Below are 16182 nucleotides of genomic sequence, written 5' to 3'. Positions count from 1 at the left end.
TAGAGGAGTTTTTCCTTATTTTGAGTGATTTTGAGGTGTAGAAAGGCAAAGACCACCTCCATCTTCAGGAGCCAGGTGCTCATTTACCAGCCTTGGACCAAACACCCTCTCCAGAGCAGGATGTTTTTGACATTTAGAAACATTTCATTAAACCTCCCTTCCCTTTATTTCTCATTTCCTACCCCTCTGAACTTCTTGCCTCTGGCTCACAATAGGAGCTGAAGTTTTAATAAGCTAGGAAAGCCTTAGAGCCTTGGAGGATTCCAGGGATCCATGGGTGAGGGCAGAAATACAGCATTTGAGGAGGCTTTAAGGCAACATACAGAGTTTTCTCAAATTCCCCATTTATAACTTCTTATTCCCTCTGGTCTTTACTCTTTTGGGGCTGTTGCAGCACTGGAAAACCCAGCATCCAAAGGATGGGCCCTTTGTGCTTTTTTCAAGCAAAAAAAAAAAAAAATCTGCAGTAGAGAAATTGTTAAAAAGAAAGGCTGCTTGGAGGGAAGCCTCCAAGAGAAGAAAATTGATGACCCCCTTCATTCTCCAGGTAGTGAAACAGGATTAAATCTGAATGAGAAAATCCTTGGAACTTGTTACTTGGAATAAGAGGCTATTAGCAAGCTCTGGTCTTTGCAGACTTCTTTCTGAACCCTCTGAAGCCTTTAATTCAGCAGCTCCAGAGTGGAAGCTGGCCTTGGAGGGGACGAGGAGGCAGGAACCTGATGATCAGAGTGATGGATCCTGAAGCCATCCAGGCTCTCCAGGAGCCTGGGGCAGTCCAGGATGTGTTTCCAAGGAATGAGGAGGGACAGGTGGGGATTTTGCACTGCTGTGGGTCTGCCTGAAGCATGGAGGGTGCTCTGGGACAGCAGTTTGAGAGTTAACCCCCCCCCATAACCATGGGGAGGAGGTCAGACCCATCCTTTGGTGTAGTTCACATGTCTGCCTTCCTCCCCAGGGCAAGGAGAAGTTCCTGGCCATCCTCAACAAGTACATGGAGATCCATGGCACGGTTTATTATGAGACACAGAGGCCACCCGAGGTGCCGGCGTTCGTCAAGAACCACGGGCTGCTGCCCCAGCACGAGTTCCAGCAGCTGCTGAGGAAGGCAAAGGTAGGTCAGGGCATCCCAGGACCTGTCCCCCATTTTCTGTGCTCCTCCCAGGCCTGCAGGCACTCCCAGCTGGGGTAATTAACCATGAGCCTCTCAGCCCAGGATGATTAGGCAGGAACCGAGCAGAGCACATTTTGGATCAAGATGTGTCTGAGGAGTTTCTCCTTGCAGACTGTCCACAGGCAGAGTGCAAAGTTTCCTCATTAATTCATTTATTGCTGAGTGGGTGTGGATTTTTTTTTTTCACTTTATAGCTGTGATAAAAATAAACGAGATTCTTGGAGTGTGTGGGCGTGAGCGCATCCCTGTCGCCTTCAGCTGGTGCCTGGGGGAAATATTCCTGATTTACCAACCCAAACAGCTTTGGCAAAGCAATGTTGCTCCATGCAGGGCCAAAGTGATGGTTGTAAGCACCAAGGGGGGTCTTGCAGCTCCTGGACACTGCATGGCTGTGCAAAGTGGGCTGTGGTTGATGGACTGGGGTTGTGTAGCCCGGAGAAAAGGAGACTCAGGGGTGACCTTATCACTCTCTACAGCTCCTGAAAGGTGGCTGTGCTCAGGTGGGGTTGGGCTCTTTCTCCAGGAACTGACAGAACCAGAGGACACAGCCTCAAGCTGCACCAAGGGAAATACAGGCTGGATATTAGGAAGAAGTTTTTTTACAGAAAAGTTCTGGGATGGCTGCCTGGGGAGGTGGTGGAGTCACCATCCCTGGGTGTGTTTAAAACAGACTGGATGTGGCACTCGGTGCCGTGGTTTAGTCGAGGTGTTAGGGCATGGGTTGGACTCGATGATCTTGAAGGTCTCTTCCAACCTGGTCATTCTGTGAATTCCGTGGAAAGGGGGAATTTTCAGCATAATTTGTTGAACCCCATTAGAGGCTTGGTGCGCAGGAGCAGAGCAGCAGCGAGGAGATGCTGCTGGGTTTATCTGGGAGGTTTCCCCGTGGGGAAGATCACTCAACAGCACTGTGTTTGTGCCTTGCAGCTCTTCATTGGCTTTGGGTTCCCCTACGAGGGCCCAGCCCCGCTGGAGGCCATCGCCAACGGCTGCGTTTTCCTGCAGGCGCGCTTCAACCCTCCCCACAGCTCCCTCAACCACGAGTTCTTCCGCGGGAAGCCCACGTCCAGAGAGGCAAGTGTGAAAAACAGCGTTCACTCTCCTGCAAACATTTAGAAGGTTTAATAAAGTACAATAGGAGACAAAGACAATAAAGCAAAGATATATAGTGGGTGCCTCTTGGCACTCCACCAAGAGCGCACCGGTTATTTCGGAAACACCCTTTATAGACCATTTCTGCTGCATCAGCCTGTTACATATTCATAAACAATAGAAATATGATAGTAAAGATAAAACAATATAAATATAATAGTAAATATACAAGAAAATTGATATATAAAAATAGTGAACTTTCCCCCAAACTAGTTACATATTCCAAGAACTGTTTAGCTCCTCCTTGGGTCTGCCTTTCTAGAGCATGTGTATTCCTTGCTTGGGGTTTTAGTTATTTTTTATCACCACCTTCAGTTTTTGGGCTTTGGTCCATACTTTCTACCAATGGTAAGTGTTGGTAGTTGGCATAGCAGTAGCAGGGTCCTCAACATATATTACTTGGATATTATCCCATCCAAGCAGGCATTTTAATACAAGCTTATCTATATCAGCCATTTCTAAGTTTTAGTTAATAACAGAAATAAAAACTGTATCTTTATAGCAAAGCTACTTTAACACTACACATATAGAATCCATTTTAGTATTTGCAAAAAGCCAATATTATAATATGTATCTGCAACACGAGATTGGTGTGGGGGCTGCATGGAGCCACCCCTTTGGCCCCAGGCCTTGGGCCAGCCTGGAGAAGAGCAGCTGCCAAGCTGAGGTTACTTTTTTTTCTGCAAGATTTCCTCTGTGGATGTCTGCAGATGGGATTCCTGTTTGGGATTTGCCTTGGATAGAAGGGGCTGTGCTGTAGGTTTGGGGTTTCCAAGGAGAAGGTTGTGCAGGAACCTTCTGCAGACTCCCAGCTCCTTCCCCACCAACAGACCCCCACATCCCCACACCCTGCTCCCAGCCCAGGGCAATGCCCCCTGCTCATCCCTTTGTCCCCCCAGAGGGACACCAGGACCTGCACAGTGTGGCAGGGCTATGAAATCCCTCCCAGGCTTGCCCAGCACTGGGAATTCAATCTAAGTAGAGCAGGAGCTCTTTAAAAGTTAAAGGCTTGGGAAAATTGCCTCTTTTATTATTAATAAAGTGGATAATTCAGTGCAAGGCTCCCTTGCTGAGCAGGGAGCGAGCTGGGGGCTGTGCAGCTGGACGGGGCTGTCCTGCCTCCCCTGATTGCCCCATGCACCCCTGAATTAGGTGTTAGCACCCATTTGGGTGGGGCTGGAGCTGTACCTCAGCCTGGAGCCAGGGTGAGGGCTGTGAAATGCCTCTGGGTGTTTCTGTGCCTGAGGGGAAAGAAGTGATCAATCCCAATCCTCCGGGAGAGAAATGAGGAAGCACAGCAGTGAGGGGGATAAACCACACAGCTCTTCTCCAGCTGGTAGGGGTTCAGGCCCTGCTCTGATGTTTTGTGGTGCCCCCAAACACATCCTCTGCTCAGCAACCTCTCTCTTCTCCTCCCAGAGGAGATCAGGGCTGAAAAGGCACTTCAGGGCTGAAACAAAAGAGGTAAATCCTCAAAAATCACCTGGGTGGGCAGCCCAGGGAAAAGCAAGGATGTCAGTACCTGTGGAGTACCAGTGTGTGGGCTGCCCGTGGCATCAGGGTGATGCAGCTTCCAGCACCGCTCTCTCCCAGAGCCAGGCTTTCCCAGCCTCCAGTGGCAATGGATTTTCTCCCTGCCTTGTTTCTAGAGCTGGCGAACCTGGGAGATGTGGTGCCTTCACACACCTTTCCTGCTTTGGTGTGTTTTTACCATCCAGATCCACAGACTGGCTCAGGCCAAAGTTAAATTGTTCCTGTGGTTCAGAGATGGAGATATTGCAAGCTGCCAAAGGAATTCAGTGTTGTTGGGAATGGGGCATCCCAACCCAGTGGGAATTATAGCACATCATCCTGAGGCTGGGGAGCAGATGGATCCAGAGGCAACCATTTTCCAGCACTCCCTGTTGCAGTGGGTCAAACCCCCCTGTGTCTGTGAGGCTGCTGCTCCTCTCTGCCATCCAGCTGTGAGCAGGAAGCAGCGGCCATTCCAGCAGGGATTGCAAAACCCAGCTGGCACCGCTGTGTTTCAGGTGTCCTCCCAACACCCATATGCTGAGGACTTCATTGGGAAGCCCCACGTGTGGACTGTTGACTACAACAACTCTGAGGAGTTTGAAGCTGCCATCAAAACCATCATGAGGACACAGGTACCGCTCGGAGCAGTTTTGGGGTGACCTCCCCGCTGCTGGGTTTGGACAAGTGTCTTGGTTTGAACAGACAGGTGTCTGCTAAGGAAGGCAGGAGCCTCCCTTGAAATGGAAAATATAAACCCCCTCCCTCCAAATTGCTATAATTTTGAAATTAAGGGGCTCTCAGTCAAAGACATGGGAGCAGGAATAACAGTTCTTTATTAGGAAAAAGAAAAAAATAAACAATACAGTAATACAAAACGACACTGCCAGAGTCAGAGCAGGCCCTGGCAGCCTGTGGGTCAGGGTGGTGGCAGCAGTCCCATCCCATGGTGGCTCAGCCCTCCTGCAGTGCCAGCTGTGCTTCTGCTGGAGCAGGGATCCTGCACAAGGCTGGAGTTTTCCTCTGAAGCTCCAGGGCTGGTGTGGATGGGCCTGGGCTTCCTCTGGGAATGCAGTGGGGAAGAAAGCTGCTCCTCTGGGAATGCAGTGGGCAAAGGCTGCTGTGGTGCTGCAGGAGTCAGATTGGATCCAGGTAGGAATGCTTGGCTCCTCCCCTGGGCAGAGCCTCTCCCCATGGATGATGGAATTTTCTCAGCCATGCAGGGACACTCACTGGCCATGGACAGCAGAGATCTCCTGGAGGGAGGGTTGGGTGTGGGAGAGATAAAGCAAACTGCCCAGTGAACAGAGGATAACTGCCCCACCTCTGACAGATGGGAATAGAATACACACCCCTATTTCCAACCTAAGACAACAAGCAGCAGCAGATGTTGGAGCCTGGCTCTCCTTTTCTTTTCCTTTCTCCTTTGGAAAAGAAGAGAATTTTTTTGGTTCCTTTCTGCAGCCCCAGGGCCACACGTTCTCCCACCTTCCTTTGGCATTGTAGGTGTTTCCCCAGGGCAGAGTTGTGCCTTTGAAGGATCCCCTGGGAATCCTGTGGGTAGGCCTGGAGCAAGGGAAGGCTGAGATAAAGTTTGGCAGCAGGAGGCTGAGGTTGCTGGAGGTGGAGAGCAGTTCTGGGAGCTGGTTGATAACAAAGATAAACCCAGAGAGCTGCAGCCCTCTGCACCTGCCTTTCTCCCACTTCACTGATCATTTCCTTTGGATGGAGCAAATCGATGGGAATGACTTCAGGAGTTGCCTCTGTTAGAGATGTAAGGAAGGGGAGAACCCCAGGAAGGGCAGCACTCCTGCTGTGCCCGCTCTGGAAACACTCCCTCATGAATATTTGTCTCCCACCCAGCGGCAGGAGCCTTTCAAGTTGTCCAGATTATTAAAGTCAAGTTTTCCTGGAGGGGAGGAACGTGCTGATTGCCATTTTGCTGGCCATTGGCTTCACCTGGGACGAGCTGTCCTCTCTGGAGGACAGGGTGTGCTGTGGAACCCGGGCTCTGCTGGGGCTGGGTGGGATTTGGGTGTACAGGGGCGATGCTGGTCAGAGAAGGGTCATCCTTGCTTTTCCCTGCATTAGAAGCTGCAGAGGTGGGTGCCTGTGGCAACCTGGGGACCTGATTCAGGTAACGAGGCCATGCCATCACCCTGTGTCTCGCCTCCTCCAGGGTGGTCACTGCAGCTCTTCACTCATTTTCTCTGTGAGTTTGTAAAGACTCATCAAACCCGACTTAGGAAAACAGTTGTTGTTCTACACATTCATTCCTGTATCTCGATTAGAATTAAATTAAAAATAATGACATCCCTGCTGCTGTGCTGCCAGGCCAGCTGTCAGAGCTTGACCCTCCACCATCTGGGCTGGAGACAGCCCTGAAGTGAAGGAATTGCTGTGGGTAGGAGACTGGGAGCTATTTTGGGAGAGAGAAGGAAATTTTCTGTTTTTCCAAAGAGAAGAAAGAAAATAGTGAATCCTGGTGCTGCTGTGCTGTTAAAATAATTCAAGACTGGTGAGATTGAGGCTGGAGGAAAGGGCTGTGCTGGTTCCTGAGCAGCTGTGTTCTGTTGCTGCAGTGTTCACTGGATGTGCACCAGGTCATTTAGGTGCCTAATGGTCTGGTTAAAAATTAAAGAACTAGAAAGGATTTCAGGGAGGGGTTTGGTGGCACGATGGGCACTGGGCAGGAGGAACTGGTGTCCAGAACTGGGCACACTGGAGTGTGCAGCTGCTGTGCCCATCCCTGGTGTGCTCCAAACCAAGCTCCTGTCTCAGGTCTTCTCCTCATTCCCACTGTCAGGAAAATTAATCCACACATCAGAGGTTTATGTGCAAAAAGGAGACAGAGGAGTCCTTTTACTTTATTCGAATAAAGGGAGAGGCCATGGGGCATTCCCCTGGGGTCTCTCCAGTTTGGAAGATGCAGCCTCTTTTTTATCCCAATTTCCCACCTGCATTTCCCTTCTCTCTTTCCCCATTGCCTGAGGTACTCGAGAGGTTCAGGCTTCCTGATATGCCTGATACCAAAGATTTCCCTCTAATGTATTTTTCATTTTTAATTCCTATAGAATTTAGGGGTTTTCCCCATTGTTTTTTTCATCTTTCAATATCCAGTTTCATTTATCAGCAAACCTACAGTTTGTTTGTAAAGGCAAATATCTTTTTTTCCATTCATCAATCAGTGGAATCCTTCCCCTTCTCTCCACGCTGGTTTTATCCACCAGCAGACCCACAGCTTGTTTGTACAGACAAATCTGTCATTCCTCTCACCACTGTGGGATCAGGACCTCCACTCTGCAGTGCCCTCCCATAAAGCATCCCAGCCTCTGGAATTACCCTCAGCTGCTGGAAGTCCTAACTCTGCCTCAGATGAACAACTCCAGTCACTGAGGCCTCATCTACATTGCCACACGAAGTCACTCTGGAGAGGAGGGATTCCTTCCCACCAAGGAGTTAATCCACAGCTCACCTTTCTGGGGTTTTAAAGAAAGTGTAGAAATCCTCCCAGAGCAGAGCAGGGAGTGAGTGTGAATAACTTACAGCAGCCTCTTTTTTCTCCCCCCACCTTTTTATCTTTCAAATAGAAAGGTCTGCTTTATTAGGGATGCTGTCAAGGCAATTAAGCCTAAAAATTGACCCGCCTTACAGGTTTAAAAGCCTTATTATGGTCTTTGGCTCCAGGAGTCCATGAGTATCTTGTCTTTAAAATACTGTTTGTTACAGCAGGAGTTGAAAACAAGGGCATTAGCAGGAGGATCAGCAGAAAGATGGTAGCTGGGCAATTTAGTGTTCCTGTTCCCAGCCAGTTACTGGAGTTTGGAGAAATTATTTTATTGACTCCTTTTTTTTTTTTTTTTTTTTCCCCAAAGGCAAAATGGGGTGTTCTGTTATTGGAATATCTAATAAATTTGTCTGTGTTTCAGAATAACCACCATCAATTTATTTTTTTTCTGTCAAAACATTTCATTTCAAAATTACTGGAATGAAATACTATGGTTTTGTTTCCCATCTGCCTGCCTTTGTTTGGAAATACCCTGCCAATTTATTGAAAGGAATTTTGGATCTGAAATTATGCATTTCTCTTTGCTTCACTAACTCAGACAGATTGAACCTGAAACACAACATTTTCCCCCTCCCTCATGGGTGAAAACATTGAAAATTGAAAACTGACCTGAAATTGATTTTATTTAGGGATTTTTTTTTTGTTGTCGTATGACTGAAAAATCACATATCCCGCAGATGCTTTGCATCTTCTAGGCCAGAACTCAGTAAGACGTTTTTGGGGATATGGCATCTTGTGGGAAAACTGGCTCTGCCATCAGGTGGAAGCTGTGCTGGGCACCAGGATGCTGGGAGCCTGTCTGGGAATTTGGGAACTGGCTGATGAACCTGGCAGTAATTCTGGTGTGGTCGAGCTGACAACAAGCTTTGGTCCCAGGGGGATTTGCTGATTCCCAGCGGTATTTCAGTGTCCCTGCAGCACCCCAGTTTCTCCTGCTGACCCCCAGGGCTGCAGCTCGGGGCGGGCTGTGCCATCCCAGAGCTCCTGCTGGGCTGGCAGAGCTCCCCAGGCGCAGGGCTGGCTGCTGCCTGTGTGCAAACAGAGCAGTTGGGATGCAGCCGGCGTCCCTCCCAACCTAGTTCTGCCTGAAAGAAACTTCTTCCTTCTGGAGGCAGAGCTGAATCATGCCTGGGACGTGGCTTGGGTTTGCAATCTGTGTTTTTCGCCCCAAGAACAGCCCTTGTGCTGCCCTCTCTCATCCTTTTGGAGGTGACACCCGTTCCAGGTCACCCTCCAGCTGCTGGGCAAGGTTTTTGGCAGGCTGTGTCTCTGCCGTTCATCTCACTGGGAGCAGTTCTGGGTTTCCCTGATGGTTTGCATCCCTGAACTATTTATAAGGAAGATTAAAACCAGGGAAGCACCAAACCCCTCTACCCCAGAGATCAAATCTCAGCACAGGGACAGGGAGCAGAGGGACAAGCGGTGTCCCCTTGGGAAAGGGGATGCTGCAGGCTTGTCCCAGTGATGGATTCCATCTGTTATCCTGGGGTTAGAGGCTGGAGAAGGAGAGGTTTGCAAGCACCACCATTTTCTGGGCCTTCAGCTTCTCCCATTGTCAAAACCAGTCCTCACACAAGCAATTTAATAGACCCAATATTCTGGTGTAGTGAAGGGAGGAGGCTTCATTATATTAAAGTCAAACATACAGGGCCATAATGGAAAATTATACATTTCAGACTATGCCTGAAAGAGCAGCACATTAAACATCACAGTGAAAATAGCTGGTTAAAATGTTCCAGCCTGCTGTTACGTGCCAGCACAGAATTGCATTCTTTTTCTACTTATTTGTCTGATGACGTTCAGATTTTTTTTCTGCCCCGCTTTCTTTTCCTTTTGAATGAAGGAGACTTCATCCTCCCTTCCAGCTGGAGACTCTAAATGCAGGGCTCTCGTGGTGGCATTCCCAAGGGGACACCAGTAACTCCCTGCCTGGCTGATGGAGAGAGCACTGGGGCTGGGAAGCTCTCCCACCTGAGGGAAGGATGGCAAAGTCCATCTTACCAGCCCCTCCATTCCCTCCCATGCCATCCTGTGCATCATTCTGGGGTGGGATGCAGTGATCCCCACCTCAGGATCCCCCTCCTCCACCTTCTCCTCCTTCTCCTCCTCCCTCCCAGGGCTCTGGGGACATCCTGAGCTCCCCGATGTGAGGAGTGCCATTAACAACGTGGCTGTTGAGAAGAGGCCGAGCCTGTCAGATTTTAATTAAACAATTATCTTCTCAAAATTGGCATTTTCTCAGTCCTGAGTGCACGAGCTGAATCCTAACAAAACCTGGAGAGGGGAGCAGAGGGAAGTGAGAGCCTTTGGGGTCCCCCTGAGAGGGAAAGGAGCTGGAGGAGCAGGGAATGCAGTGGGCTCCAGCCCACTCCTGATCCCCAGGGATCCTCCAGGGCCCCTGGGAGCCTGTGGAGAGGTGGGATTGCACCTGGAGCATCACCTCTGGATACATGTGCAGGCGCAAGGAGGGTTTGTGTGATGTGCTGTAGTGTTTTGGGGGATGAGGCAGTTCCTGGGATTATGTCTGCACTATGCCTGGCAAAAGGGGGTCCTGGGAAAAGCCCCCCATGGAAGCAGTGGTGAGATGAGACTGAGCACTGGTGATGCTGAGCAAGGGGTGGTTTGTCTCCTCCAAACCGGTGCCAGGCAGCCCCAGCGTGGCTCTGAAACCAAGACAGGCAATTTTGCTTTCAGAGGACTCTGCCCCAGTTAACTGAGAGCCCATCAGGAATTCAGAAGCAGGATTGGTGCCTGTCACTGTGTCAGCCCTGATTAGCGTGCACATCTGTAATTAGATGAAGCAGCTGTGATTTCCAGCCTGGCTGAGATCTCAGGTGGGATATTTATGGCAGGGAGATGCTTAGAGGGTTCTCAGCAGACTGAGCCTTTGAGCTTGGTTTTGACAGGTACTTCAAAAGGAAATAGCTATTTTGGAGGTGCAGAGCTCAGAAAATAGAAGCAGCAGTGTTTTCTGGATTAATTATCTTTGGGTGGTTTTGCTTATAATCCTTCTGAATAAAGCTCTGTAGAGATACACAAGGGGAAAGGAGGTCCCAGGACTGGCACCTCATGCAACATCTCTCTGGAAAAATAAGGGAGTGTGGGAAAATATGTCTTCCCAGGGCAGAAAGTTCCTTAAAAAATATTTTTTTTAAAGATTGCTCCTCCCTTGCCCACAGCTGCAGAGTGTTTTGTGGGCTGGAACAGTTCATGCTTTAGTTTGAAGTGACCTATTGGATGAAAACTGATTTGATTACTTACTAAATTACTGATTTGAATTACTGATTACTGCTTTGAAACTTACTAAAAGTGGAGAAAAGGGAGATTAAAGTGGAATGGGGTGATTTTGTACCCAAAGTACATCTCTGTCTCTCTTTATCACTTTATGGCTTGTGAGCTTTCTCCAGCCCTAGGATTCTTCCCTGCTTGCTTTGTTGGACAGACACGAGTCGTGGGCTTTGGTGGGTGGGAGAGCCATGCCCAAGGTTCTGCTGTCTCGGGGGCAGGGCAAGGCTGTCCCCACCTGCTGCCTGTGCTCTGCTCTTGCCCTTCACAGGTGGACCCTTACCTGCCTTACGAGTACACTTGCGAGGGGATGCTGGAGCGGATCCACGCCTACATTCAGCACCAGGTTGGGGAGAATCCCTGTCCTCCCTGGGGAACCAGCTCTGTCCTCGTGGCCAGCTTTCTCTCTTCTCCCTGGGGAGCATCTCTGTTCTCCCGTGGGCATTGTGCAGCCAGTGCCCTGACTGCAGAGAGCACCAGGAGATGGGGCTGGGGGAGGTTTGTCATGGGCTAAAGGTGCTGGGGGTTGGTGGAGGACACCTGGGGGTGCTGGGGCTGGGTCAGGGCCTTTCTGCTGCAGGGAATAAGGCAGCACTGGGAGAAGAAGAGGTGAGAGAAGCAGAGGTCCCTCTCCCATAGCAGGAGATGCCATCTGTGCATGCAGGTGACCTCAACCTGACGAGCAAAGTCATCATCCCAAGTGCCCTCCTGTCCCACCAGCGGCCTCCCTTCCCCACTCTTAACATCTCAGGGCACTGACCCATTATCTTCTCTGCCACCAGGATTTCTGCACCACATCATCTCTTCCTCCATCTCCCAAGACCAAGAGTCCTGCTATGCAAAGCTCTCCAAGCCCGCTGGCCCTGTCCCCCAACTCCACCCACCTGGTGTGGTCCCCCAGTGCCGGGTGGGTCCCCCAGGCGTGGCCCCCGGTGGCCTCGTTGCAGGTGTGGGTGTCGGAGCCCCAGCACACGTGCACGGAGACGTGCCGGCGGCATGGGCTGGTCTGCGAGCCCACCTTCTTCAGGTTCCTCAACAAGGAGGAGGTGTTTCTCCAGTGAGTTGGGGCCTTCTCAGGGAGCTTGTGGGGGGCCACCAGCCAGACGATGTTCTCTTTGTTCCCCCCATCCCCTGCACCCTTTTTCCTCATGTTCCCCCTCCCAAAATCCCAGTGATGAGCCCTCATGGCCAAGGCAGTGCAGGCAGCACCCAGCTTCACTCTTCAGCAGGCAACAACAGCCTTTCCAGGCATGGTTCAGCCTCTTTCCAACCCCATTCCTCTGCACCTCCAGCATGCTCTCTCCTTTTTAATGTCTCTCTCTATAAAAGTGCTTTTTGAACACACAGTGGTGAAGTTTTAATAGAGTATAAATCTGCCACTGGGCTCTGTGCTGCTCTCCGGGCAATTTAAATGCGAGCGTTGCCGGAGCTGTCACGCTGGTCAGGCAGGCGCCGCATGTCCCGCTGACATTTTTATGTGATAAATTACAGCTGGGGCCTGGCTTTCACTCTTTCCCCCTGCACGTCCTCCTCCAGACGTTAAAACGAGCTGGCTCAGGGACTTGTCCGTTGAGAAGGGTTGGTGGGAGGGCAATGCCAGTGCTGCTGTTCCCTCTGGGAGGGGACGAGTGTTAAAATCCACACTGGGCATTTCTGCTGCTCCTCGGGGCTTTTGCTGATGCCCACCTCAGTTTTCTGCCTAATCCCTGCTACCAGGGAGCATGTGGGCATTCACTGATCCCCTGTCCCTTCCAGGGAATGCTATCTGCAGTAGGAGGTGTCCACAGAGAGTTGGTCAGCAAGGGGCTGTAAGAGAACCATTGAACTTCATGAGCTGGAAGGGACCCACAAGGACCAACGAGTCCAACTCCTAAGATTTGGGTGGGGTTTTGTGGGTGATTCTGAGCCATCTGTGGGTCGGGGGGATCTCTGGGCTGCAGGGTTGAGTTGCCAGGGTCTCCCCTTGCTGCGTGGTGTGTTGGGCTGGTGACGAGCACTCACGTGTGGCCAAGGGGTGGCAAACACAGATCAGCAAAGGAACCTCCCCAGCAAGGACAAAACCCCTCAATGACCCCCCAGCAGGCTGCTCACCTGACCTGACCGCCTTGCCTTGGCCCCCAGGCTCAGCATCGCGTGCGACAGCACCGAGTACGAGATGAACCATCTGTACCCCGCGGTGGCCGAGAACGTCCGCGAGTGCTACCTCCAGAAGGAGCCGCTGCTCTTCAGCTGCGCCGGCCACAACGCCAAGTACCGGCGCCTCTGCCCCTGCCGCGACTTCCGCCAAGGACAGGTGGCTCTGTGCAGGGACTGCTTGTGACGCGGCATCCCCACCGCCTTCGTGACGCCGGCAGCGGGTGGCTTCTCCTCAGAACTCCGCAGCAGCCGAGGAGCTGGGACAGGTCCCTCCCGGTGGGTGAGCCGGGGCTGTCAGACTCTGGGGGCTGTTTTGTCCACCAGCCAGCTGTGAGTGACCACGTCCTGAGCTTTGGGGTCATTTTCTTCCCGAGGAGCATCGTCTGACCGCATCCGAACCCACCTGGACCTGGTGGCGCTGGGATGGGGTGGTGGGGAGAGAGGGGCTGGGGGCACCCTTCCCCTCCTCTGGCAAAGGGACAAGCCACCAGCAGACTGCAGTTTCAGGGTTTTCATCTTCTTCAAGCATCCTAAGTTGTTTTATTTATTGATTTTTTTAACCCTCCCCCTGACAAGTGGTAAATTAAAGGGGAATCCACACCCAGCCCTTCTGTGGGAGTTCTTGGGCAGAGCTGCATTGTGGGGGGGACAGGGGTGATGCTGGTGGCTGTTGTGGGTGTGGAGCTGGGGGAGGACAAAGCACAAGAGTGTGGCTGGGTTAGATGGGCACACTGGGGACTGCAGCCCTGGTGGCTCCAGGAAGAGCCAGAGTGGGTTGGACGGTGGTGGGATGGGGCTGGGGCGGGCTCCTGGGACAGCTGCCCCGGGCAGGGCAGAAGTGCCCAAAGTGATCCCCCCCAGCCTCCAGGCTGCTCTTCACCCTGCTGGGCCATGCACGGAGCTGAACATCCCCCCAGGGATGGTTGGAGGTGGTGGTGAGGGCACAGGGGCTGCTCAGGGTTCAGCTGAGCGGGCAGAGGGGATGATGTGCTGCAGCACCTGAAAGGAATTCCTGGTGGGCACTGACTGAGGGCAGAGCAGCTGAAGAGCAACATCCTGACTTCTCTGTGCCCCAGATGTTGCCAGCAGAGCAAGGGGTGAGCTCCAAGCAACCATCTTCCATAGAACTCTTTACTTCTTCAGCTGTCCTTAGTGCTGTTCCTCTTGCTTTGGGGGTGGTTCCCCCCCACTGCCAATGTGTCCCCTCCTGGCACGTCCCCTGGCTGGGTGGGAGCTGGCTGGGGTGACCTGGTTTGTTTTTGTAGGGTTGCTCACCAGGGCAGGGTGTTGTAAGGTTGGTGCTGAGCCCTGCTGCTGTTTGCAAGGTTGAATAGGGAGATTCCTGCATGCCATAAAATGAGGGGCTGGAAACTCAGGGGCTGGAAACTCCTCCTCAGCCCTTCCCTGCATGGAATTGCTCCTGGCCTGGCTGGCGAGGGAGGCTGGTGGGGTGGCAGCCTGACCTGGCACTGTCAATGCAGGATCCCTGGCAGAATTGTCCCCTCTGGCTCGCAGTGACTGATGGAGAGCAGTGGCAGGATGAGTGCAGGAGGTTGCCCTGGAGCTGGAGCTGTGCCACACCCCTGGCACCTCCAGCCTGTCCTCCCTGTGCCAGACTTTGGGAGAAACTCCCATTCCTTCAGCTGAGCTGCAGCACTGAGCAGAGCCCAGCCACCCTCACCGTGTCCCTGCTGTGTCACACAGGGTGCTGTGTCCTCTGGGCACCCCCAACGTGAGCCTGGCCACATCCTGCCCTGGATGAGCTGGAGACACTGCCGTTATCCCAGAGCAATTTATCATCTTCAGCTCCAAACTGTGTGGGCAGCCTCCATCCTGCCTGTGACGCCGGCCGAGGGGAAGGATTGATTAAGCAATTTTTGTGTCTTGCAGCCAGCGTGTGTCTAAATAAAAGCAGCACAAGCCTCTCTTTGCAGACCTGAGCAGCAACACCTCTCCACATCACCTTTCATCTCATCTCAGCATCCCAGGGTGGGCAGGAGCCAGCCTGGGAGAGGCACGGGGGTCTGCCAGCAGGAACCACCAGCAGTTCACTTCCCAGGGTTGTAAAAGCCAAATAAAACCAGATTTTATAGGAGATCTAAGCAAGTTTTAAAGACCAAGAGGCTTGGGATGCCTCGTGAGGCAGCACTTGTTACACATCAGCTCCCTGGGCAGCTTTTTCCACAGTTTCTGCTCAGCTGCTTTTAAAATAGCCTTCACCTTTCAGCAGTGCAGCGCTGCCTCCCACTGCAGAGAGCCCCAATTATCCCCTGGCAGGAGAATTTTTCTCCAGGCTGAAATAAAAGGTGGCTGGCTCACCTTCGCTGCTGTCATGGGAAATAATGATCTGTCTGGAACCTGGCTGGATCTCAAGCCAGCCTGTAAATGTGGGTGATGGGGCTGAGTGAGGCTCTGCTATTGCCTGTCGTGTCTCTGCTCCATTAGTGGGCACCGAGTCCTGCTCAGGGGCTGCCTGGGCAAAAAGCTTCTCCTTTGGCCTGTTGGTGATGGAGCATCACTCGTGGATGTTGGATGTAGCAGGGACCAGAGTGTGGGTGCTGGGGCAGCCCCTCCTGCCACATCCCACATGCTTTGCTCTGTAAAATCCCATTAATTGCATCCCATGGGGCAAGCTGGGGGCTGGGCTGCTTTGGGAATGCCAGTGCTGGGTGTTAACACCACTTTTGGGTGCAGAATTGGCATAAAAATATTTGTTATGTGGGGGGTGTGTGTGTGCCAGGGGCATAGTGGCACCCTGATGTGGAGGTGGCAGCAAGGAATGGAGCTGCTGTGGAACAGAAGGGACTTCGTCACCTGGAAATGCTTTTCTCTGCCCTGGCTTGTGCCTGGTGATCACTGGGGCATCCCAACTGCCTTCCCAAGCTCTTTCTGAGCAGGTCTCCAGCCTGGTCACCCTGGCCAGGACACATTTCCATTTGGAAGGGAGATCTGAGGATGCAAACATCAAATTCACAGTTTATTAAGCATGAAAGAGATTTGAAGGGAAGCAGAGTCACTGCTATATGAAAGAGGTTCTAATTCCCACAGCTAATTGCAAGGAATAAACCCCCAGTTGGGAGGGGGAAAAGAAGGGGAAATGGTGTCAAAACTGTGAATAAACCCAAACAAAATGGAATAAGGAGTTGTCAGCTTCACTCTCCGGTGCTGCTGGCTGGGACAGTTTGTTTAACAGCCAGGGTGGGTGCGTGGGGAGCCCCTGGGGTCCCCTCAGGGTGGGGTTGGACCTTTTCATTTCCAGATTTCTGGTAGCATCCACCCAGGAGAGTCTGCTGGAATGTCTTGCATTTTTTTTCCTAACCTGCTTTCTGGCAGCTGTGAAACCAGGACAGGCGTG

The 16182-nt window shown here is 51.9% G+C and overlaps 1 protein-coding gene across 2 annotated transcripts in view; it reads left to right on the top strand.

The window, feature by feature from the left end:
* Positions 1-13431, top strand: part of MGAT5B (alpha-1,6-mannosylglycoprotein 6-beta-N-acetylglucosaminyltransferase B) — a 68035-nt gene extending 54604 nt beyond the window's left edge. For both annotated transcript variants that reach the window (XM_068209441.1, XM_068209440.1), the window contains exons 12-17: positions 959-1114; positions 2102-2248; positions 4357-4473; positions 10963-11037; positions 11474-11748; positions 12813-13431. In XM_068209441.1, the coding sequence (XP_068065542.1) occupies positions 959-1114; positions 2102-2248; positions 4357-4473; positions 10963-11037; positions 11474-11748; positions 12813-13011 (969 nt within the window). In that variant the 3' untranslated portion in view covers positions 13012-13431. The remainder of the gene's footprint in view (positions 1-958; positions 1115-2101; positions 2249-4356; positions 4474-10962; positions 11038-11473; positions 11749-12812) is intronic.
* The last annotated feature ends 2751 nt before the right edge of the window (positions 13432-16182 follow it).

Source organism: Anomalospiza imberbis, chromosome 19 (assembly GCF_031753505.1).
Source record: "Anomalospiza imberbis isolate Cuckoo-Finch-1a 21T00152 chromosome 19, ASM3175350v1, whole genome shotgun sequence".
In the NCBI taxonomy this organism is placed as follows: Eukaryota; Metazoa; Chordata; class Aves; order Passeriformes; family Viduidae; genus Anomalospiza; species Anomalospiza imberbis.
Note: the sequence above shows the minus strand (reverse complement) of the source record. Positions and strands in the feature narration are given on the sequence as shown.